Genomic DNA, 23,957 nt, shown 5'->3' with positions numbered 1-23,957 from the left:
GGCTGAGATGGGCATTACTGTAGGCTAAGACCTTTGGTCAGCAGGGCCAAATGAGCAGATTCAGCAGTTTATTATTGATAGTAATTATTAACACCAACCTTAAAATGATCACCAACAGTCCAGTTTTAGGTAAACAGTTTTGAACTGTTTTGAACTCTTGGGTGCAATATAGCCCAGTGCCATCTGAGCCAGATTATCCATTAGGGGTGTAACAGTTAATCAAACACATTTAATTTATTGAGTAAAAGTACACAAGTATTGGCATCAAAATATGTTCAATGTACCAAAAGAAAAAGTTCTCATTTTGCAGAACGTCCCATTTCACAATGTATTGCTCAAAATGTGTCAAAATATAAAGTACTGAGAAGTGGACACATTCAAGTAAAGTAAAAGTATCTCAAAAGGGTACTTAGCAGTAGTTACTTTCCACCACTGTTGAAATGTGTCCAGTTCAATGTTGCCTTGATTTGGTTCAAGGTCATTGATCAGCCATGGTGGCTACAGAACAAAAATCACATTCAGCAGCTTTTGAAACAGTTTTCAGCTAAGAGAAATGTAAACCAAAAATGTACAAAGAGAATCGCCAACAAAGAGAACTTTTATTAACAAATATTATTTTAATTATTTCATAACATAGCTCTCATTAAAATATCCACTGGCCAGTCAGGTAAAAACCTACATCACATTGTATGAATGAGGCCAACTTACTCCTTGGACTTGTGGGGTGGGAGGATGGGGGACGTTGCAAAGAGATGTTTTGTTTTGAAAAGACATATCAAATTATCCACCATTACACACACATATACACACACACCATAATCGCACACATACAATCATTCTTTGCTAGGGGTCAACCGATTATCAGCTCTGATATTTGTTCTTTTCTATCCTCAATATGAAGGCTACAGATTTTGCATTGGCTCTATACTGCAGCCTTTTTTTTTTACTTTCCAATTGTTTCCAGACTTTCCACACAGCTTTAACAATGAAAGCTGGGACTTTGTCCCCAGTCTCCAGTTGAGAAAAGAGTTTAGAGACTTGACTAGTGAGTCTAATAAACATACGGCAATTTTACGTTATAGTACCTATTCTGTGTCCGAGTTAGCTCCTCTGCTTAATAAATACAAAAGTATTTTCACTGAGCTTTGTAAACAAACGCACATCTTGACGGTGGGCTTGGGTTGTCTTAACAAGACGATGAGGTAAAACATAATGACACTGGGAAACTCAAAGAGGTTGTTAAAATCAGAATTTCACAAAGTTGACTGTAGCCACTTAGTTCAAATGCTTAATGTTGATAGGTTATTTAAACCTGTTGATTTAAATTCAGTTTTGCGTGCGTGTGTGTGTGTGTTTTTAAACACTGCAGTGTTTACATTCACTGTAATTAAATAATGGTACAAAATGTCAGCAATCATCTCTCTCAAATTCATTATGATCGATCAACGGTACCAGCCCAGAAAACCATATCGGTCGACCCCTACTTTTCACATCTTAACCCTAGAGTGGCGGGGAAATCCTGTGTAAAATTAATATAGTAAAATTCCAGTTGGTATTTCATAGCAATAAAGACAAAAAAAAAAAGGGAAAAATACACAACAAAACAGTGTATCATGTGCATTTGATACACAGTAAAATGTCTCTGATCCTTATCACTGAATTGACTGACCTACAAGCAAAATGAATAATATTTAAGCAATGTGAAAAAAATATCCCATTATTAATGTGCAAATGCAAATTAATTCTTCATGCAGGTTTCATCTTTTGGAGTAGGCATTTTGGTCACCTAAACATTTTTGCAATGACATTTATCTGGGCTTTTCATATCGATGAATTTGTAAATTATCTGTTGTTCGGTCAGGGCAAATTAATGGAGAGGATACTGAGAGGGTTTTGACAGAATAAATGGGATATTTTTTGCTTAGTTTTTCATGTACAATGCTTGTGAGGGGGCCAGAGTGACATGACTCCAAAAATGTCTGGACCTACCTGATGGAATAGAGACGAGTGGAGAACAGGACAGTCAGATCGTCTCTGTCGGGGGGGAAAAACCTCATACAAAACTGTTACTTTTCAGGATTCAAATAAAAAAACAAAACATATCAAGCTCAAAACGTGTCGCTACGCGCCGCGTTTCGAGCTTGCGGATCTGCTTTTGTGTGACGGTGGCTGTCGTATGGTCAAGTAGGGCATCAATTTACGAAAAAACACAAAGTTAGAATATGGAGACAAGAGCGTTCTGCCCGACAGCAACAAAATGATATCCGATTTGCTTTAAAAAAACGAAGGGTCTTAGAATGGTACAATGTCCATCTGTCTAGTAAAACAAAGTTTCTGGGGGTTTTTTTTAGCTCAGGATGTAATTAATGAATGACTCCCTTGTTTAAGCTTTATCGTGTAGGCTACAGATCTACTTCTGTTGCTTTCTTTGATAGGGCTGTCAAAGCAACCTCGAACATTACAGTGCTTTATTTGTTATTGCTCTGCCTATCAAATTAGGATGAGCGTAATATATTTCTGAATAACACATTTATTGAAAGCATCTTACATGGCCAATGTAAGATAATCTCAAGGTAGCCTACATCCCAAGGACATTCAAAATTCCTTTGGCTGGTAAGCAAAATATTCTGAGCAGTGAAATCAACGCAAACTGTCACAATGTGATGCTGTAAATTAAACATAAAAAGTAACGTTTCGAACAAAATTAAAGGTAAAAAATACAACTCATTGAAATGTGATGTGGTAGCCAAGGTCATGGTTTCAATACATTCAGGGCCTTGCTTTCTGAAGGACTTGAGTGTCCACTATTGTGAGAAATGGTCCATTATAGAGCCCGACCGATGGCAGATTTCAAAACGTTTAAAGAAATAGCAGATCTACAAGCTCACAACATTGTGCTATTTTTGAAAATCTTTGAAAACTTCTCAATTTACACCAATGTTTCACATACCCAAAATATGGACACAAGGTGGTTAAACGTAATTGCAGATACCGAAGTCTTAAAAATGTAAATGAATGGCCGATACATCGGCCGGACTCTAGTAGATTACATTCAGGTTCTGTTACCCAGTTTCTGGCCCCACTCACTCACTCACCCACTGTCTGCGTGAATATCTGCCTGTTTTAATTCATTTAACTTTTTTTGCATCAGTAAGTCATTTACTAGACCTACAATACCATGGCTGCTGTTCAGATTGTCAACAATGGTCTTATCACCGTAACTTCACCTTAATCGTCAGCATTTCAAGGAGGAGTTAAACCATTAAGACCGGGCGGGAACGCATCTGTGTCATTTTTTACACTCGGTGCCGCGCTATGAGCTTGTAGATCTGCTATTTTTGAAACATTTTAAAAATTCGTGGCAAAATCTTGGATTATATATTTTTCTAAAGCAAACATTTGTAAAATATTTCGTTCCAGGAACACCGAGAAGCAAAGATTTGAGTTACAAATGTCCGCCAAAAAAAAAGAAAAAAAATCGACTTTTCATGATTTAAAAAAAATAGCAGATCTACAAGCTCATAGGGGTGTGCCGATACACTAATTTCACCAAACGATACGATACGATATTGGGCTCACAACTTCGATACGATTTCGATACGATACGCACTTTTTTATTATGAAAATATATGGGGGAGAAAAAAAGCAAATGCAAACAAATAATTCTGTTTTTGCATTATAGTTGCATTGTTTTATTGAACTGCAACAAAAATGTTAAAGTAACTAACAACAGTCAGTACAGTACTAGTCACAGTACTATTGTAATACAGTGCATTCTGCATTGTCACTTCTCAACTCCTCTAACTTTCACTAGTCGTCGTCGTCCCCCCCAAAAAAAGAAAAAAAAATCAAACCGATATTTTTTTTCTTCCAAAACGATACATATCGTCACGAAAACGTATCACGATATATCGCGGGACGATATATCGGCACACCCCTATAGCGCGGCACTCGGTGCCGCACTATGAGCTTGTAGATCTGCTATTTTTGAATAGCCCAACGAAATCTAAAAATGACACAGAGCTGCGTTCCCAGTCTTAAAGAGTTAACCTAACATTGTAAAGCATTTTCTAGCCAATCCAAACACAGCCCAAGAACTCTCTCTCTCTCTCTCTCTCCTCACACATCATTGGTCCGTTTTCCAGGCTAGTCGCCGGCCTTCTTGCAGTTCTCCCTGGCTCCCCTCAGTCTGGACAGGATGTGTTTCTTTGGGAACTTCAGAGTGGTGCATCCAAACTGACTCACCCCTCCCGTGTCCCCGGGGAGCTTCTCCCGTCTCTGGACCCAGCTCCGCCAGCCGGGCTTCCAGCAGTAAACGCTGTCGTAGAACCGCGAGCCGTTCTCCCCGCCCAGCACGTAAATCCGCCGCTTCCAGCGGGCCACGCCCCCGGCCGCGATCCGCCGCGGCAGGCCGGGGAACACCACCGGACTCGGGGCGCGGTCGCTCCCTCCGCCCGCGCCGCCCCGCTCCCCCGCGACCGCCCCGGTCACCTCCCTCTCCGCCCCGGACCCCCTGCCCTCTCGGAAGAACAGCACGCGGCCGGTGGCGTCTAAGGTCTCTAAGTTGGTGTAGTTCCCGTCCAGGAATTTGGTCGCGTCCCTCATGTAGCCTCCGATGGCGCAGACCCCGCCTCGCACCGCCACCCCTCCCGCCAGGCAGGTGGCGCCGGAGTCCAGCGTCACGCGGGTCCAGCAGTCCGTCAGGGTGTGGTAAATAAGCACTCCCGAATGAACCACCGCCCTGTTCTGTTCTAGCGTGGTTCCCCCCAGCAGGTAGAGCCGCCCGCGGAGGGCCGCGCAGGCGAAGGCACGCAGGGGCAGCGGCAGTCTGGGCCCAAGGGACCACTGGAGCGTGGCCAGGTCAAAGGTCTCACACGAGTCCAGCAGGGCAGAGCGGTTACAGCCGCCCAGAGCGTAGAGTGAATCTCCGCAGCCCAGCAGCCCCAGCATGGCCCTGGGATGGACCATGGAGGGCCTCTCTATCCAGCGGTCCAAAATGGCGTCGTACTCGTGGACGTCCGCGGACACCGTGCCCGTCCGAAGGATTCCGCCGGCCACAAAGAGCCGGTCGCCCACGGCCGTGCAGCCGGGACAGACCAGCGAGCCCAGCGCCGCCAGCTTGTCCCACTTCCCCGTCCGCGGGTCGAAGCAGTCCACGGTGAGGTCGCGCTCCGGCAGGGAGTCGTCCTCCCGGGGCGTCAGGTCCACGCAGACGATCTTCTTCTCGAACATGCCCTCCCGCGGCCTCAGGGGTCCCCCGAGGCCCTCCCCGGCGGCGGCGGGCCCCAGCTCCTGGCACAGCCGTCGGCTCTCCTCCTGGGAGAGCAGCCCCGGCCGGAGGTGGTGGAGCAGGGCCGGCATGTGGATGTAGCGCTCCAGGGGCTGGTGCTCCGCCCAGCGGCGCGCCGCGTCGTACACCTCGGCCTCCGAGTCCACGCCCAGGCGGTCGGAGCCCAGGAGGCTGCCGAGGGTGCCGTGGTCCAGCAGCAGGAAGTCCTTCTGCCGCGCCACGCGGGGGAAGTGCTGGGCGACCAGGCGGAGGGAGGCCCGCAGGAGCAGCTGGTCGTGGTGAGAACGGGCCAGCGAGTACATGCCCAGGGAGTTGTCCACCGACAGGTGCTCAAAGAGAAACCTGGACGGATTAGAGGAGAAGGGGAGAACATAAGGCAAGCGAGAGGGGATTACGGGAATAGAGGGAGATGAGAGATACATGAAGAAGAACAGAGAGTAGATAAAAGGGAAAATAGAAGTAACATAAAAGAGTAAACAGGCTCTTTAAAATGCAAGTCATAGGCATAGTTGTGGCAATTGACTCATTAACTGCCATGGACGAGTTAACTCGTTGAATTCTGCCAGTGCTCACACTGCCAACGAGTTTGGACGAGTGTGTATATATATATATATATATATATATATATATATATATATATATATATATATATATATATATATATATATATATATATATATATATATATATATATATATATATATATATATTAGAGATGGTCCGATCAGGTTTTTTTAAACCGATCACCGATCCGATCATTTTCAAATCTGATCATCCGATACCGATCCGATCCGATCATGTTGCGCAATATTATTTTTTATATTTTTTAACTTTTTGTATTTTATTAAACTTTTTTATTTATTAATTCATTCACTCATGCATGTATTGGCTGGTCGTCCAGGCCCAGAGGTGGACAGAGTACTCGACCCCAGTACTTGAGTAAGAGTACAGAGTACTCCTGGTTACATTTACTCCACTACAACTAAAAGTAGCTCAGTCAATGTTACTCAAGTAGAGTAAAAAAGTACTTGCTTTTAAATGTACTTAAAGGGATACTTCACTTTCGGGTCGGGGAAACATTTAAAAAATATATTAAAAATAAATGAAAAAAGTAATGGAAAATTCATGGCCCCCTCACGCATTAGAGTGTCCTACTAATGTGTGAGGGGGCCTTAATTTTGCCATAACTTCTTTCATTTTTTTTATATATATTTTTAATGTTTATTTTATGTGAAAGTGAAGTATCCCTTTAAGTATTCAAGAGTACATGCTTTTAAAAAAGTACAAGTAAAAGTAAAAGTACATTTATATTTTGTTATAAGGCTTTTTTAAATCACAAGTCAAATGAGTGCAGCATTGGTTCAAAACGAGTAAACTAAATCCACAAAATATTACATTTAAATATACTGTCTTCAACAAACTAAAATATGTCTAAAACCTCAGCAATTCCAATGCAACAAAATAACTCCTAATCTAAGCAGTAACAGTGATGTTAGGTTTTCAATGTAGTTAGTGGGTGCCAGGACCCAGGAGTATGCCATACTGTCTGAATGAAAGCCATACCATTTTGGCATACTGAGTATAGCAACATTGTATGCCTTTCATTGTTTTCAAGGCAAAAAAGTACCATATGTCATTGCTTTGTGCTAGCTGCTAACACCAAACTCCGCTGGAATTGATAGTTTTAAACTCTCTAAAGGGATCTAAAATGTTGTGCTTAACTCGACAATAAGTGTTGTCCCTATCTACTTCAATGGACTACTTTATTTGGGCTGTGTTTGCTGGTTTCTTTTTTTTAACGAGGCACAACGAGCGCACACACACACACACACACACACACACACACACACACACACACAGAGTGAATGTTTTTTTCTGTGCGCAACAGATTTCAGCGTTGTTGTTTTTTTCATAGCGTGTGTCGCATCGGTCTCACACACTGTAAAGAAGTTCCACACCGCGGACATTTCAAACCTGCGTGCATGCAGTGCAGCAGAGCAGTGCAGCGAGATCATAACAAACACTTCTTCCTTCTTTTAAGGCGGCTGTTATTACGCCAGCGTTTCACCGCCACCTTCGGATCCGGAGTGATATCAAACTCTTGACATATATAAGTCATGATCGGATCGGTTAATTGACCAAATTATTTTCATTGATATCGGGCCTATCCGATCCATGGCCGATTGATCGGACCATCTCTAATATATATATATATATATATATATATATATATATATATATATATATATATATATATATATATATATATATATATATATATTCACACAGAACCAGGAGATAACGTGATCCAAATATTTACTGCTCCATTCACTTGCTGGTTAACTTATTACTTTAAAATCCTGTATCTCGGCTCCTGTGTTTTACTATGTATTTTTGCAGAAACATGCTATTGGCGAGATGAAGTAGGCCAGGCCGAGGTCATTGATGGCTCACTACTTTCAGAATATTGTAGCTTTCAAGTAGTTCTTTATCCAGCATGTAGCTGGGTTGCTTAGCAACAAATTCCTACATTCAAGCGGCGCATCAACATACAAAAGCACAACAGATAAATGGTACATGGTGCATTTATATAGCGCTTTTGTCCAAGCACCTCATCGATTACTGAGTTTCTTTGCAGAGCATAATTCCCTCCCATACCCACGCGCAGTCACACAGGCACCCCGAGATAAGCAAGAGGAGTATAAAAGACTGCTCTCTCTTCCCAACAGGGCACTTCAACTCTGTCCAGTCATCCGAATCAACAGCATCAACCGTGAGTATAGGCTACTTATCAGGGTTATTATAGTTTAGCATTTTTTCCATTACATTTATTTGTATTTTTATCTAGTTTCCATTTTAGTTTAGTCTAGTTTGTTTCTTTTTTTACTACTTGCCAAAAATAGCCAATACTTTTGTACTTTTACTCAAGTACATTTTGAATTCCAGACTTTTACTTGTAACAGAGTATTTCTACATTGCAGTATTGATACTTTTACTTAAGTAAAAAATTTGAGTAGGCTACTTTTTCCACCACTAATATACACACCATTGCCGATGGAAGTTCATTCCAACTTGGGTGTTATTGTGTCAGGGGCGTCACGCCCATTCAATGTGCGTGTGACGCGACACCCTCACTCTCACAGATCCGTGATTTCATACCCCCCACTTTTTGTCTGGTTGTTTTTCTTTTTTTTCCCCATTCCATAACATAAAGCTGCTGATTTCCCAATAGCGTGAAGTAGGCTACCTGGCTACTTCTATTTCCAGTAGTATTTCAAAATAAAACGTGTGTTGAATTATAACATTACGTAGATTAAAATAACTCTTATTTTGAAATGTGCATTTTTTTAAGTGGAAACAGCTTTCTGGGGGCTCCTTGACTAACGTGCGTCGCAGCGTCAAGCCTTTACGTTGATGTTCTCAAAAAGTTAACAACACCGGTCCGGACGGACGTGGGACATATTATGGAATATAAAGACTTTGGGGTAAAAGTTCATATTTACCACCATGCTCTCTGAAACCAAGACAATGTGGGCATATGGAACAAAAGTGTGTTCTCATTCGTCATCTTTGTAGAAGGTGAGTAACTTAATTAATTAATCTAATGCTGACGGAGGTGGAAAGTAACTAAGTACATGTACTCAAGTACCTATACTTGAGTATAATTTTAAGGTATTTTTTACTTGACTGGAGTATTCCAATTTGCAGTACTTTTACTTCTATTCCAATACATCTCAGAGGCAAATATTATACTTTTACTCCACGACAATTATTTGAAAACTTTAGTAACTACTAGTTGCTTTGTAGATTTTAATTATTATGACAAAACATACATAAACCACTTCAGCCCTATTTAAACTTTGGCTATTTGAAAATAGCCGATCTACAAGCTCACAAGTGATGCAACGCGTTGTGAGCTTGTACATCTGCTATTTTCAAAATATTTTAATACATTTGATTTTAGCCATGGACCCCCATCTGAAAATGTTTTGTGCCAGGGATCCCCAGAAGAGAACATTTGTCTTAAAAATTAAAAAGTATAAAAACGCAGACCAAGTAAAAAAAAAAGTTCAATTTCATACAATATAGAAGGGGGTCCCCTGCTTCATCTCTCTCAGCTCACCTTATGTCACTGTTTTGGCTTGTTTTAAAGGTATAGTAGGCAACATTAAGCCTATATTTGAAAAATACCTCTATATATATATTTTGCATTTTTTCCCCTCTATCAGCCACTATATAATGATGCTGGGGTGTTTTCCTGCATTGAAAAACACTCCTCTTTCTGAAATCCGTATTTTCCCTACTATTTAGGTTACACATCCGGGTATCCGGTGCGTAAATTCACGCACGCATGTGCGCATCCGTGCGCGTCCGTGTCCGTGTGAACTTTTTACTTTCGGTTTTAAAATGCTCTCAAACTTCGTTTTTTAGGCACATAATTTACTTTTCAAAAAGCGTTTGGATAGAATTTAGTTGTTTAACTTCATATATGTGGTCAATTAGTCATGAAAGAGCCTATTTAAAAATTTAAATTCAGAGAACCGGCAGGGGCGGGCAGTTCCGCGAATTGTATCCGTATAAAGTAACCTATATTCGGCATGGCCCGTTTAGAAGTCTGCTTACTCTATGGAAGTCCTCCGTGCGTCACCCCCTGGTGGTCGGGGAAACGAACTGCTGGATTTTTTTCCTTTGTTTATCTCTGAATCGCCTACAATCCCTTTAACCTCTGACTAAAAATGTTACACTACTCTGTTGCTCAGTGGACTTTGTTAAACTTTCGGATGAGTCTTAACGAGCTTTAATAGGCTACAGCTGGATAGATGAGAAGACATCTGTATAGGCACATGAATTAAACCAGCGGTGTGGATGGCTGCTATCATGATCACAACGTCTTTTAGAGTTGTTGTTTGAAGCTGTTTACAGCATTAAGGACTTTTCAGATGGCGCCTAGTAATTTATTTGGAAGAGGCAACCCTGCAGGTAGGAGGAATGAGCAGCTACTGTCTGTATGAGAGAAGTGCACACACACACACACACACACACACACACACACACACACACACACACACACACACACACACACACAGAGTGTTCTGGAAGTGGTTTTAAGGGGCTTGTCAAAGTATGAGTGTATGACACTGTTAACATCAAAAGCAGGTGCAGAAGTCCGTTTGGCTGTCCAGACGACAATATGACGTTCATTCAGAGGTTCGGTGTACAGTCCTAAAGTCAGCTGTACGGTGACACGGAGATGTTGTTGTGACATTCCCCCGAACTCATTTCGCCATTCCGCAGTGTTTCCTTATTCATTCAGCACAGCTTCAATTTCATTTTGTCGGCAGTGAAGCCAAGGAAACACCGGTACTTTGGAAGAGACACAAGCCGACTTCTAAATGCTTGTGGCCGGGAAATGAGCTTCGCAGAGCGGATAGTGTGTCAGCTGTCACTCGCTGGCCGAGTGGCTGTGCGTGTGCTGCAGGCTGGGGAGAGGTGATAGACCAGCGTTCTAAAAACGCTGTGATTGATTGGTTGAAACGGCTGTATAAACGAATCCTAAACAAGAGATTGTCCTTAACATCCCGCCCCCCAATTGCTGTAATTGGTTTAGATGCGCAGAGGGAGTGTTCAGATCAGGAAGACGTGAAATTAGATCTACGGATGCCTCTAAGGGTCAAAAAAGGCGATTTTGGAAATGGGCGATTATTGAGATACAAATATTAACGCTGTTAATTCGGTCATGCGTTAACGCGTCAATACTGCGTTAAAGGAGAATTCCGGACATTTTAAGTGTTATCTTTGATGTGTCGTTACTCACCTACCGACGTAAACAGTGGCATTGTTTATTTCCAGATATTCCCCTGTCGTCATATTTTCAACCTCCTCCGTTGTCATAATGGGAGCGCGTGTCATAGGGAAATTCGTCTATTATAACCGATGCAAAGTTATTTTTTTCTCTACTACTACTCATTGTGGAGTCTGATGATAGTCAAACATGCAGTGAAAGTTCCTGAGAGGCTACCGCTAATGACGAACGAGCTAACGCTAGTTGCTTGTTTCTCTCCCAGAACCTGGCAACTTGGTGTTGCCATGTTGAGAAACAAGCAACTAGCGTTAGCTCGTTCGTCATTAGCGGTAGCCTCTCAGGAACTTTCACGGCATGTTTGACTATCATCAGACTCCACAATGAGTAGTAGTAGAGAAAAAAATAACTTTGCATCGGTTATAATAGACGAATTTCCCTATGACACGCGCTCCCATTATGACAACGGAGGAGGTTGAAAATATGACGACAGGGGAATATCTGGAAATAAACAATGCCACTGTTTACGTCGGTAGGTGAGTAACGACACATCAAAGACTAGAAGGTACTGTTCCTGAAGAAACAGTGTGGGATCGCTAAGAATGTTGATGGTATTGAGTATTGATAGTGTTAGTAGAGTTAAAGGTTTGAAAGGTTTAAAGGTTTTAAAGGTTTTAAAGGTTCTAAAGTTTTGAAAGGTTCTAAAGGTTTGAAAGGTTTGAAAGGTTTAAGAGGTTTGAAAGGTTTGAAAGGTTTAAGAGGTTCTAAAGGTTTGAAAGGTTCTAAAGGTTCTAAAGCTTTGAATGGTTCTAAAGGTTTGAAAGGTTTGAAAGGTTTAAGAGGTTCTAAAGGTTTGAAAGGTTTAAGAGGTTCTAAAGGTTTGAAAGGTTTGAAAGGTTTGAAAGGTTTAAGAGGTTCTAAAGGTTTAAGAGGTTCTAAAGGTTTGAAAGGTTCTAAAGGGTATTTACTTTAAATTATTTTTAGTCACTTTATTTACTTTAAAGTATTTTTTACAAATTTTTACAACTTTTTAGTATTTTTACTATTTTTTTCAACTTTTAAGTATTTTTACTCATGTTGAGTACTTTTAAGTATTTTTACTCAGTATAAGTACTCTTAAGTATTTTTAATCAAGGTACTTACTTTAAAGTATTTTTAGTCACTTTATTTACTTTAAAGTAGCTTTTACTAATTTTTACAACTTTTAAGTATTTTTACTCTTTTTATCAACTTTTAAGTATTTTTACTATTTTTTTTCAACTTTTAAGTATTTTTACTCATTTTGAGTACTTTTAAGTATTTTTACTCAATATAAGTACTCTTAAGTATTTTTACTCGAGGTATTTACTTTAAAGTATTTTTAGTCACTTTATTTACTTTAAAGTAGCTTTTACTAATTTTTACAACTTTTAAGTATTTTTACTCTTTTTATCAACTTTTAAGTATTTTTACTATTTAAAAAGTGAAATATCTCTAAAAGTACAAATTATTTAAAAAAATTCTAATGGTAGCCAATATGTCCTAAGTAGGCTGAACGTTATAGAGTTGGAACGGAGTTTCTATCTAAAAGTATGAATTTCTCCATTGAAATGAATGGGAGTTTTTTAGAAGTAAAAAGTGAAATATCTCTAAAAGTACAAATTATTTCAAAAATTCAAATGGTAGCCGACATGTCCTGAGTAGGCCGAACGTTGAAGAGTTGGAACGGAGTTTGTAGCTAAAAGTATGAAGGACTAGTTAGCCGTCAAAAAACGGTGTTGACAATAACAGTAGTGTGATCGCTTTAGCGATCCCACAATAACACTTAAAATGTCCGGAATTCTCCTTTAACTTTGACAGCACTACTTATATTGTTTACATTCTATCTACAGTATAGGTTGAATCTGAAGAGGTGAGTTTTCAGACTCACTGCAGTGGAAAAAAGAGTCAGCTATTTTCACAATTGTTGCCTCTTTCTTAGGTCATATTTGACAATTTGGCCAATGTTGTTGATTACTTTTGACGCAGTAATGGTTTCATTTTTATTCCATTGTAGAGGAATTAAAAAGGTCTTAAGTCCTTAAAAGTGCAGATGCCCTGTATGCACTTACACTGTATGTTGGTTTTGTTTACTCGTGTGAGAAAAACAAATGATACGCAAATTATTTCACAGTTTGAGAACCACTGTTTTAGGGAAGGTTTAAACAGACTTCCTGTGTTAGCTAATCTAAGTGAGTGGGGGTGCCTAGGAAAGTGTTTTTTCGTGTTAGAGAGTTTTATGGTTGCTGTGGCGGTCCACACATAAGCTGTGGTGCAACTCCACAGCAACATCTATGTAAGGAAAAGAATATGAGAGTCTACCGTCTGTTCTAATAATAACAATACGAGCATCTGTCCGAAAGTCCTTCTGACAAATGCATACCTGGAGCACAGGACCTGGAGGGGCATGACTTGAAGCCGATTGGCTGCCACAAACAGGTCCTCAGCCGTGTCCAGAGACAGCCCCGCCTCTCCCGTGTAGACAAACTGGATCACCGTCTCCATGACGGACGGCGTTACCTCCTCCAATCGGATCTCAGTGAGGCGAGACTCCACCAGGGGGCTAGTGAACATCGCCCGGAAATACGGACTCACTGCTGCTAAGAGCACTCTGTGGCGAAGGGATGAAGGAAAGGAGAGAGGAAATGAGAAACGGTGCACTTCAGAGTGAAGGGCCATCCACACCAAGAACGATAACTATGATGACTATGAATATGATGTTTGAAACATTGTTCAAACTCAAGCGGATGACGGAGTTCACACCCCAACTGATGACAATGGTGAACGATATTATTTATCAATTTCAGGGCAATTTTAAGAATGACAGAAACACTGATATCAAGTCAAAATCCATAAGACGTTTACATTTTAACTCATTCTGTGCCAAAGACGTGTGCACGTCCAATTTTTTCATTTGCCTAGGGTGCCAAAGACGTGTGCACGTCCAAAACTGTGTTTTCAGTGTTTACCACTAGATGGCGCTCTTGTGCTTCCTACGAGTTAAGATTCACACCTCTAGTGGAAGCTGACATCACTATCATTATCACATCATCAAAGATTGTTAATATAGAAAGATACACAATCTCAATTGGAGAGGCGAAATAGTACTCAAATCCTACAAATAGTCTCCTAAGTAGGCGTGGTTTGCTTCTCCGCCGACCATCCCACCACCCTCCCCCTCCCCTCTCCCTGGCTGACAACGTCATGTGGATGTGCATTTTCTTCATTAAAGAAAATAAATGCTTTACATGTTTGAAAGTGCACTGTTATTGGCAAAGATGCTTTTAAGAAACCTATGAAATTCCCCCTACAAACACACATGTATTATTCAGTCTTATGCTAGATGTGCTCCTGTTTCTGCTCTATATATATATATATATATATATATATATATATATATATATATATATATATATATATATATATATATATATATATATATATATATATATATATATATATATATATATATATAATATATATATATATATATATTGTATTATATATTTTTACCACTATAGACCATAGTATGTTTAGCATGAATGTTATGTTTAGAAAAATGTCATGATTCCCAAATCATACCTCATCAACCAAGACAGTTAATAATGGAAAATTATATTATTGAGCATTGGAACACACATTTTATTTATTTTTTAATATGTCCATAATGATTTCAAGTACTATATTCACATATATAATCTCAGTTAATCAGTTTTTAGAACATCTTATGGGGACAGAGCATAGAGTTAAAAATAAGGGACAGAGCCCTCTATGTCTCGTCCGTCAGACTGCAGATGGACTCTTCAGATATCTTCCCAAATCTCGCGAGAGTGTGTTGCTGGGATAGAGAAAAGTTGATAACAAAGTTGATTTCCCCCTCATTTGTGTCTCTAAAAAAAGCAATTTTAGAATGAAAATCTTGTACATATTGTGTGTCTTGTGACGATTGGGTCCAATATTTAGTTCAGTGACCATGGAGCTAAAGAATGGTTCAGAAGCTGTGTTCACGTTCACTCTTCCATTGGAATCAATAGACTCCAACTTGCCTCCTGTCTCCTAAAAAGGCGTCCACTACGTCACGCAGAAACGGGAAGTAAACCTGAGAATGCGACTCTTGCTATTTCCCTCTTGGACATCATGTAGGCCTGGGAAGGAGGAGTCTATCTCCCGTTTCTGTAGCGTGAGACGTCTTGATGCATCCCCTGGACATGACACTAATTATGTCACCCCCAATCCAACCATTGTAACTATCAATTATAGTTGTAGTATTAATAATATGTTTATAGCTTTCATTCTTTGTGTAGATGGCCCTTGAGTCTTTGCAAACACAGCTCTGTGTGGAAGAGGCTTGGCTTACCTGTGACACATGAACTTCTTCCCCTCCACTAGTAGAGTGACATCACATAACTGCTGGGCATCCAGGAGTTGTTTCAACCCTGAGATATAGGAGAGTAATGATGAGATACAGGAGCAAGATGGAGAGGGAGGGTAGCAGATACAGAAATGCAGAAACAAGTTGAGACGACAGACACATGGGAAAGAGAAGAACTGCAAGGCCAGAGGCTGGCATTTATGAGGACTACTGGAAAAAAAGGTTTTCTACAGCAGTTGTTCTCGGAGTGGGGAGCCCCAGGGTTCCTCGAAGGGGTTCCAAGGGGTCCCCAGCAAAATGTAATATATATATATAATAAATTGTAATATAGCATCATTATCATTTTAACCACTTAGTTTAAATCTAGATATTGGCTATTTGAACATGTTTTCAGTTTGGATTTCCACAGCCAAACACTGCACATATTACTTTTGAGGTCCTTGACATGAATAACAACATCTAGAACCTATTTCTGGAAGGCAACTCTGCAGTTTCAACATAATGTTGTGTGTTACAGTAGTGGATAAGAAATAAAAATCCGCACACCAGTACTAGTACTGCTACTGCAAAATGCAATTTACAAACATTTCGAGCCACCAGGCCTTCAGACCTTCACACAATGTGTAGACACCAGAGCATGTGAGCGGAGCGGAGCGAGGAGTGGAGCGACATGATTTTGACGTGAGCGTGGAGCTGGTTTGTAAAAAGGTTGGAGCGCTACTCTGAGCGGGGCCGCGCACCGAATGTTTGAGCATGCCCGGTCGCACGGACTCAGAGACACACAGACATCCAGCAGTGCACAGCGCACGTCCTTGATCAAGATTTCATTCAAATTTCTACTTTCTTTTCTTTTCTTTTTTTACTGTTGAGTGGCCCGGTTTGAGCGGGGCATGGAGCAAGAGGTGAGCAAATCAACGTTGAGCGACCGCGGAGCGGTCAACATGAGCGAGTAGCGAGCGTGAAACCAGGCCCCTGGAGCGCCGTGCAGCATTTCCACCCGCTCCGCTCACATGCTCTGGTAGACACTACAGTCATTTTTATACAGTGCGACATGCTTCCTGATCACCACACCTGTGACCTATCAGCCATCAGTCCCAAATCAGTGCCAAGTGACATTGACAGTAGTACAAAACATGTCCCAGTGCATTACACATCATACTGTACATTATATACTGGTACATAACAAAAACAAAAAATACACATCATATTTTCATTAAGACCTTTTGGAGCTAGAGTCTGCGATGTGTGTATCCAAAACAGTTCCCTTCTTAAAAGCATGTTGTTAATGTCTCCCCCTCTGCGATTGAACAAACAGGGAAAAAGTATCAAATCTAAGGCATTATTTCGTGTTCACCAGCCAATGTGATCTACTTGTTAAAATGTCTGGGCGGCCTGGCCTATATTGGTAAGACCTTGAGACCGTTAAAAACATGCACTGCTGAGCATCGCAGTACAATCAGCAACAATGTAATCTCTAGTCCTGTGGCTATGCAATTCTGCAAAGCTGGACACAATGGCCCTCATTTATCCATGGAGCGTAAAAAACGGCTTATATTTTTCCATAAATTCGGCCGTACACCAACGTCCAAGTCACATTTATGAAGCGATCCTATAGAGCCAATCCTAGCATACGTTTGGTCGGAGCCTTGATAAATGTCACGGCTGAAACCAGGCGTCATTTAAAAAACACGCCCTTAAATATTCTCGAAACGCCCCAATTTTACGACATGAAGAACCAATATACGACCAAACAACGCATGGAAAGCCAATAAGAGTTTCCCCCGCTCGCCTCCTTTCATGTCTGCGCCTGACACACACACACACACACACACACACACACACACGGAAATGGCACACACACATGGAAATGGCTAGCCCCTACGGAACCTCTCCCTCCGCTATGTAGCGCCGAGATGAGGTTCCTCGTTGTTTCCTGCCGTTTGCGGTCGACATTGTCGCACATTTTCCACTTTACATGTTTCTTACCCCTTTCTGCACATCGTATCCAAAAAGTAAAGCATTTGCGCCACTCTCTCAGATGTTTTAAGTTCTAGCGGAACATAACAGCTTCCAACGAGTTGAAGAAAGTATTTAATTTGCCTCGGTTTTCATCCGGTTCCATAATATTTTGCATTAGAAGATGCAATTCAACATTTGACCAGTAGGGTAATCAGTCATGTTATCTCTACGGGCGCAACTCTTGCGCAATGTCTTAAAAACATGTAACCGGATGAAAACCGAGGCAAATTAAATACTTTCTTCAACTCGTTGGAAGCTGTTATGTTCCGCTAGAACTTAAAACATCTGAGAGAGTGGCGCAAATGCTTTACTTTTTGGATACGATGTGCAGAAAGGGGTAAGAAACATGTAAAGTGGAAAATGTGCGACAACGTCGACCGCAAACGGCAGGAAACGAGGAACCTCATCTCGGAGCTATACAGCGGAGGGAGAGGTTCCGTCGGAGCTAGGAAATGGCAGTCTTTCATGTATTCCGTGATGGTACAATCTTTGTCAAGTAGCCTATACATGAATGACACTATAATCTCATCGTCATAAATCATACCATGCCTTTGTATATTAATTTAACCCACTGCCACCACTCTAGTTTACACTAAAATAAAGCAATCATCTGAATCATGTATTCCCCCTTGAGTCACGGGCTGCCGTGACGCCACGTTAAATGAGAAATAGCAGGCAATAATCTGAACGTTTAGGAAGTGATCATTGATGAATGAATTATAAACATTAATGGATGAAGGCTGGTGTGTGTTTTGGAGTGTTAAATGTCCGATCCCCCACGGTGGCCCAAATGAATCCACAGCATGAAGAATAACCTGATCTGGTCAAAGGTTTGGAGGGTCGGGTTTATATCCTCAACCCAGCCCAGGTTGTATAAGGCCCGGCCCGCTCGTATATTTTGAAAATAGCAGATCTACAAGCTCACAACACGTTGTGATGCGACACGTTGTGAGCTTGTAGATCTGCTGTTTTCAAATAGCCAATGCAGCCAGATCTGCAAGCTTAACCGAATGACTGTTAAAGCAGTTTGTTTAAATGAGTTTATAAAATGTTATCTTTTTACAGGGATTATTAGTGTGGTTGCCCGAATGGGCAACCAGACTATTGTTATAGATAAACTTTATTTGTAGATAAACTTTATTTCTAATCGTAACTCCTCCCACAGTTTATTTTTCCCAATTTAGTGCCATATGTCAAAATGACCGGCCTCACCGGGAATCGTGTGCTTGTATTTTGCTAAGAGATTGGTTGCATAGTTTTATTGATATTGATTTATTAGTGCATTAAATTTCCCCATCCACTTTAATGAAAAAGTGAAAACTCAAATTCAAGTATTTTTTTCTCAGAAACCGTAAGAGCTAGAGTTACCAGATTTGGAGGGGAGGTTCATAATTAAGTCCGAAATTATTGAAAAAATAATTACACTAATCGGCCACATGGTGGCACTATAACAGCCCCATTTACGTTTTGGCCTATAACTCTTGAACCGTAGGTCGTAAAATCAAAATTTCTTTTTCCCTGGATTCCTTTGGTCATGACGCAACTCCCCATATAGGCCACGCCCATTTGCGTCAGGATAGATTTTCCGCCATTTTGAATTTTCTTCAAAAAACACTTTTAGCTCCTCCTCCCACATATTGTCTTCAAATTTCACAAAAATCGGTACACATGATCTCTGGACCCATGCGATAATCTGGAGCGAAACAGAATTTTGATAGTCCATACCGTTCGTCCGTAAATGGCTTCCAAAGTTAGAGGGAGGGGCCCGTTTTACAAAAAAGCCCACAAATCACGAACAAAACGTCCAGTCAATCCCAAATTTAAATCACATGTCAAGGGTGGATTTACTCAACAATTCCCCAAAAGCATTTCCACTTTGATCCATAGGGGGTGCCACAAATGCTCAAAATGTAACCGTTTGATGCAAAAACCTTATGTTGGGGGGATCAATCCTCTCAAAATGAAACGCAAGTGATCTTAGGAGTTACGTGACAATGTAATTGACGCAGCCTCCGACGGTATTCCTCCCAGCGTATTCCTCGAGTCCCGGCGGCAGCGACCCGCGACTCACGTCGGCGCAACCACACTCTGCAATTGCCCTGAATTGCGGCGCGTCTAGTTTATTATTGTGTTAGATAATACATTTTGGAGTGGATACGTGTCCAGATGCCTGTCAGACAGTCAGCCGGGTGCAGCCAAAGCCAACAAATGCTCTCGACCAGACGTGAGATCTGAACGGAAGGTACGCTGAAGGCAACGTCAGGATATATTGATAAATGCCGAAAGTTGCGGTGATCTCGCCATACGCCCATTATTTGGTCTGCACCGCGTTGATAAATGAGGGCCAATGTATCTACGCTCAGATACACAGGCATTGAATTAGTACCTGTCCCTGTTTTTACTTACCTTTAGAATAGACAAGAGGCGCCTCATTCAGCATTATGACGGCTTATGAGTCCTTTTGTACAGTATATACAATGTCTGTAAGTCTTGGGCAAACAAGATTATGTCTATTTTTTGTTTTTGTTATGTATATAATGTGTATTTATGTGTAATACACTGGGACATGTTTTGTACTACGGTCAATGTCACTTGGCACTGATTTGGGACCGATGGCTGATTGGTCACAGGTGTGGTGAGCAGGATGTCACACTGTATAAAAATGACTGTCTACACACATTGTGTGAAGGTCTGAGGAAGAGCCTGGTGGCTCGAAACGTTACTAAATAAATTGCATTTGGGAGCAGCAATACTGGTGTGCGGATTTTTATTTCTTATACACCGTTTCACTTTTTTCCAGCACCCAGCCTAGTAGGTCTGGGATGTGCGTGTCTTTCAGCCGTTTATCAGCTTCTCTTTCAACGTGTGTTAAGGTCAGTCCACACCAATGCAACTCCTTGCAACATGCAACTTACTCGCAACCATTATCCCCAATGGCAGTTGCAAGGAGCCGCATTGGTGTGACATGGCCTTAAAACTATATTGTTGCAAGGAGTTGCGACTAGTTGCATTGATGCAGTTTTAGCCTGTAGAGTAGTAAGTACCATGCGTGACGTAGTCTCCCAGCGGGGTGGTGCTGTCGTCGGGGAAGTCCTCCTCTTCAGAGTCGCTGTCCGACAGGGGCTCCCCTCCTCCCCCGTCCCCGTCCTGCCATGGCTGCGGACGCCATGTGACGGTGCCCGCCCGCACCGCGTTCATCTGAGAAAACACAAACGTATCGTTTCTTATCTAAAAGCAGCAAAAGTAGCAGATCTACAAACTCGAAACGCATCGCTTCGCGCCGCGTTTCGAGCTTGCGGATCTTCTACTTTTGAGTGACACTGTAGTATGATCAAGTAGGGTAATATTCTTTTACGAAAAAACACAAAAAGATAAGAGGTTTCTGCCCGACAGCAACGATATACACATTTATACAGTGGTTCAAACCTTTTAAAGGCCATGGTTTGGTATGCATGATTAGGCCACAAACCCCCATAACGTGCGAGTGTGTGATGTGACGGGTCCATTTGGTTCCATTTGTACACTCTCAAGAGTTACAGACCGAAAGTGTATTAGGGTCCATTTGTTTCCAAACAATTAATCGTTTAGCTGGGGAACCCCTGGGGGCCCCCCCAAGACCCCGATATGAGAACAACTAAATTAATATTTTAGAAAAATACACAGATGCGCGTACATACAAGTGTGTATGAACCAGTTCAACAGTGGAATGCATGTCCTTATCGCCAGCAGACTCTGATCAGGAACAGACAGTACACCTCTCCAGCCCAAGTTAAAGTGCAGCGTATTACAAGATAAGATAATAACTTTGGAATAGTGAAAATCCTGCCATTTCCATGTTTACCAATAAGTGAATGACCTCTACAGAGCCATTCAGAGACAGGACACTGCAGCTCAAAACTAAACACGTCACGGTGCTGTATCTTTTTTAGCCTGTATTTTAGTCAAAGTCAGACTCGATAAAATACATCTACGATAGTCTTGATCTAAGGCTATATAGCTGCTTCTTCGTGTGTTGACATTTGAGCTTATATTATGAGACATTTGCCGGGAGAGTCAAATGGAACTTGACGGGTCCATTGATTTGTTGTACACTGTCAGTTATGGGGGTTCATGGCCTAATGCGGTGGTTCTCAATGTGGGGTCCAAAGACCCTTGAGGGGGGTCTAAATGGACCCTTACAGGTCTGTAACTCTGAGAGTGTAACAAATGGAACCAAATGGACCATTTGGTTCCACTCTCAGAGTTATAGAGGTCCTTGAAATTAAAAAGTTATATCAAACAACTAAATACACATACAATGGGGTTGGAGCTTTTGCTGCGTGCGTGCGTGCTAACATTTGAGCTTGTGCTACAGCAGGGGTCGGCAACCTTTTTGACTTCATTTTCTTGATGGTCAGTCAGTGTGCCATCTCAACATCAAGTTAATTATGACACCACATCAAAATTAAACCTTTCCAACTGATTTTGATTGTCCATAGGCTATACATAACCTTTATTTTTGTAAGAATCTGTAGAAACATTTTCGGGTTCAATGATCATTAGACCCACCCATCACCCCAGTCTCCCACCCCAGTCTCAAGACTTAAGAGTTAGGAGTTTGAATGAATGTAGAATTATGTGCAAAATGTAATTCGTATATAGATGTGAGGGGACTTAATTTAACTGACTGAACATTGTTTTAATATAAAATTGTAAAAGAACAATCCTCTCTCTCACGCTTAATGCCAGTGTGCCAGTGATCACCCTCCCCTGTGCCAGTGATCACCCTCCCCTGTGCTGTGCCAATGTTGGCTCCCTGTGCCTGCCTATAGGTTGCCTAGACCCCTGAGCTACAGCAACACAGTGTTACCTTCGCTCTCCTCCTGGTTTCCACCTTGATGGCTGACGTGCTCCCCTTTTCAACAGGAATCCAGGCGGTGGTGATCTGGGACAGAGAGGCGGTCAGAGACACACTTCCAGGCCGGCCTGGAGTGAGAGGATCCCCGCCCGGCCTTCAAGCTCACTAAACAACACGCTAACCTCCTTTAGCGCTCTCTCTCTCTCTCTCTCTCTCTCACACACACACACACACACACAGAGAGAGAGACAAACACACTCACACAGTGAGTCAGTCAACTCCTGTACACACACCAATACCCTCCTCCTGGGTGAACCGCGACTCATTCATCAGTGGCTTAGTAAACGTAAAGTTCATTAATAAAAATACAAAGTGCCACCAGAAGCAGACGGCTGTGTGTGTGTGTGTGTGTGTGAGGCACCGCGTTATTACCGTCACACACACAGCAGCTCCACCAGCTTCCGCCTCCTTCTTGTTTTATTGTTTATTTATTTTTGGTGCCCTGGCAGACAGCTCCCCGCCAGCGCATTACCGCCACCCACCGATCTGGAGTGTGAATTGAGGCTCTCTCTCTCTACCAGTCAGTGTTAATTTTGTTGACTAAGACTAGACTAATAAACATTTTCTGAAGACTAAATAAGGCTAAACAATTTCAGAAGACTAAAATAGGACTAAAACTAAATGGTGTGTTATTCAAAGGACATAGACTAAGACTGTCAAAATTAACACTGCTACCAGTGGTGGAAAAATAAGTAGTAATGTTTTTTCTTAAGTAAAAGTATCAATACTGCAATGTAGAAATACTCTGTTACAAGTAAAAGTCCGGAATTCAAAATTTACTTACTTACTTAAAGTACAAAAAGTATTGGTATCAAAATGTACTTGAAGTACCAAAAGTAGAAAGTACTCAATATAGAATGTCCCATTTCAAGTTTTCAAATGTATACAAACCTTTTGAAAATAAAATAGCAGATCTGCAAGCTCACAATGCGTCGGAATTGCGACGCATTGTGAGCTTGTAGATCGGCTATTTTCAAATAGCCGAAAGTTATATAGGGCTTACTGTATGTTTTATAATAATCAAAATCTACAAAGTAACTAGTAACTAAAGTTTTCAAAAAATTGTAGTGGAGTAAAAGTACAATATTTGCCTCTGAGATGTAGTGGAGTAGAAATAAAAGTATTGGAAATTGAAAATGCTCAAGTAAAGTACAAATACCTCAAAATTGTACTTAAGTAGTACTTGAGTATGTGTACTTCGTTACTTTCCACCACTCTCTCAAATTCATATTTCTATGAAGCAGCTGTTGTGGACTGATTGATTCTAGTCGTTCTCATAGTGGGGTCCTCGGCAAAATGATGATAATTAGGAAACAAATGGACCCAAATACACTCTCAGTACAGTCTGTAACTCTGAGAGTGACTTCTCAGAGTTATGGGGGTTCGTGGCCTAGATAGATGATGCATAACTAACAAAACTGCAGTTTTGATTTAATTTCTTAACACACATTGACTGCCAGAGTTTTTTCAGAACAGTCTGTAGCCTCTGCCAGGGTTTTGAACGATTTTGGTACCTTTTCGCATAGCCACAGAATATTTTTCTCTAGTATGATTGATCCCC

At 41.3% G+C, this 23,957-nt stretch overlaps 1 protein-coding gene across 1 annotated transcript; it reads right to left on the bottom strand.

The window, feature by feature from the left end:
* Positions 1–597: 597 nt before the first annotated feature.
* LOC308086089 (kelch repeat and BTB domain-containing protein 8) lies at positions 598–22,737 on the bottom strand. Its single transcript, XM_080429459.1, has 5 exons — positions 22,349–22,737; positions 20,544–20,697; positions 15,466–15,544; positions 13,492–13,719; positions 598–5,632 (listed from the first exon to the last, which is right to left on the bottom strand). Exons 2-5 carry the CDS (start codon positions 20,695–20,697, stop codon positions 4,147–4,149), a joined length of 1,947 nt encoding a protein of 648 aa, XP_080285585.1. The 5' UTR covers positions 22,349–22,737; the 3' UTR covers positions 598–4,146.
* Between the last annotated feature and the right edge of the window lie 1,220 nt (positions 22,738–23,957).

This window comes from Gymnoscopelus braueri (assembly GCF_963280865.1).
Source record: "Gymnoscopelus braueri genome assembly, chromosome: 5".
In the NCBI taxonomy this organism is placed as follows: domain Eukaryota; kingdom Metazoa; phylum Chordata; class Actinopteri; order Myctophiformes; family Myctophidae; genus Gymnoscopelus; species Gymnoscopelus braueri.
Note: the sequence above shows the minus strand (reverse complement) of the source record. Positions and strands in the feature narration are given on the sequence as shown.

What these genes read in the sequence shown, in the direction of transcription:
- LOC308086089 (XM_080429459.1), bottom strand. Translation starts at nt 20,697, where the DNA reads ATGAACGCGGTGCGGGCGGGCACCGTCACATGGCGTCCGCAGCCATGG. An exon ending in GGGAGACTACGTCACGCATG is followed by an intron (nt 15,545 to 20,543) that starts GTACTTACTACT and finishes CCTATATCTCAG; the next exon opens with GGTTGAAACAACTCCTGGAT. An exon ending in CTCCAGGTCCTGTGCTCCAG is followed by an intron (nt 5,633 to 13,491) that starts GTATGCATTTGT and finishes TAATCCGTCCAG; the next exon opens with GTTTCTCTTTGAGCACCTGT.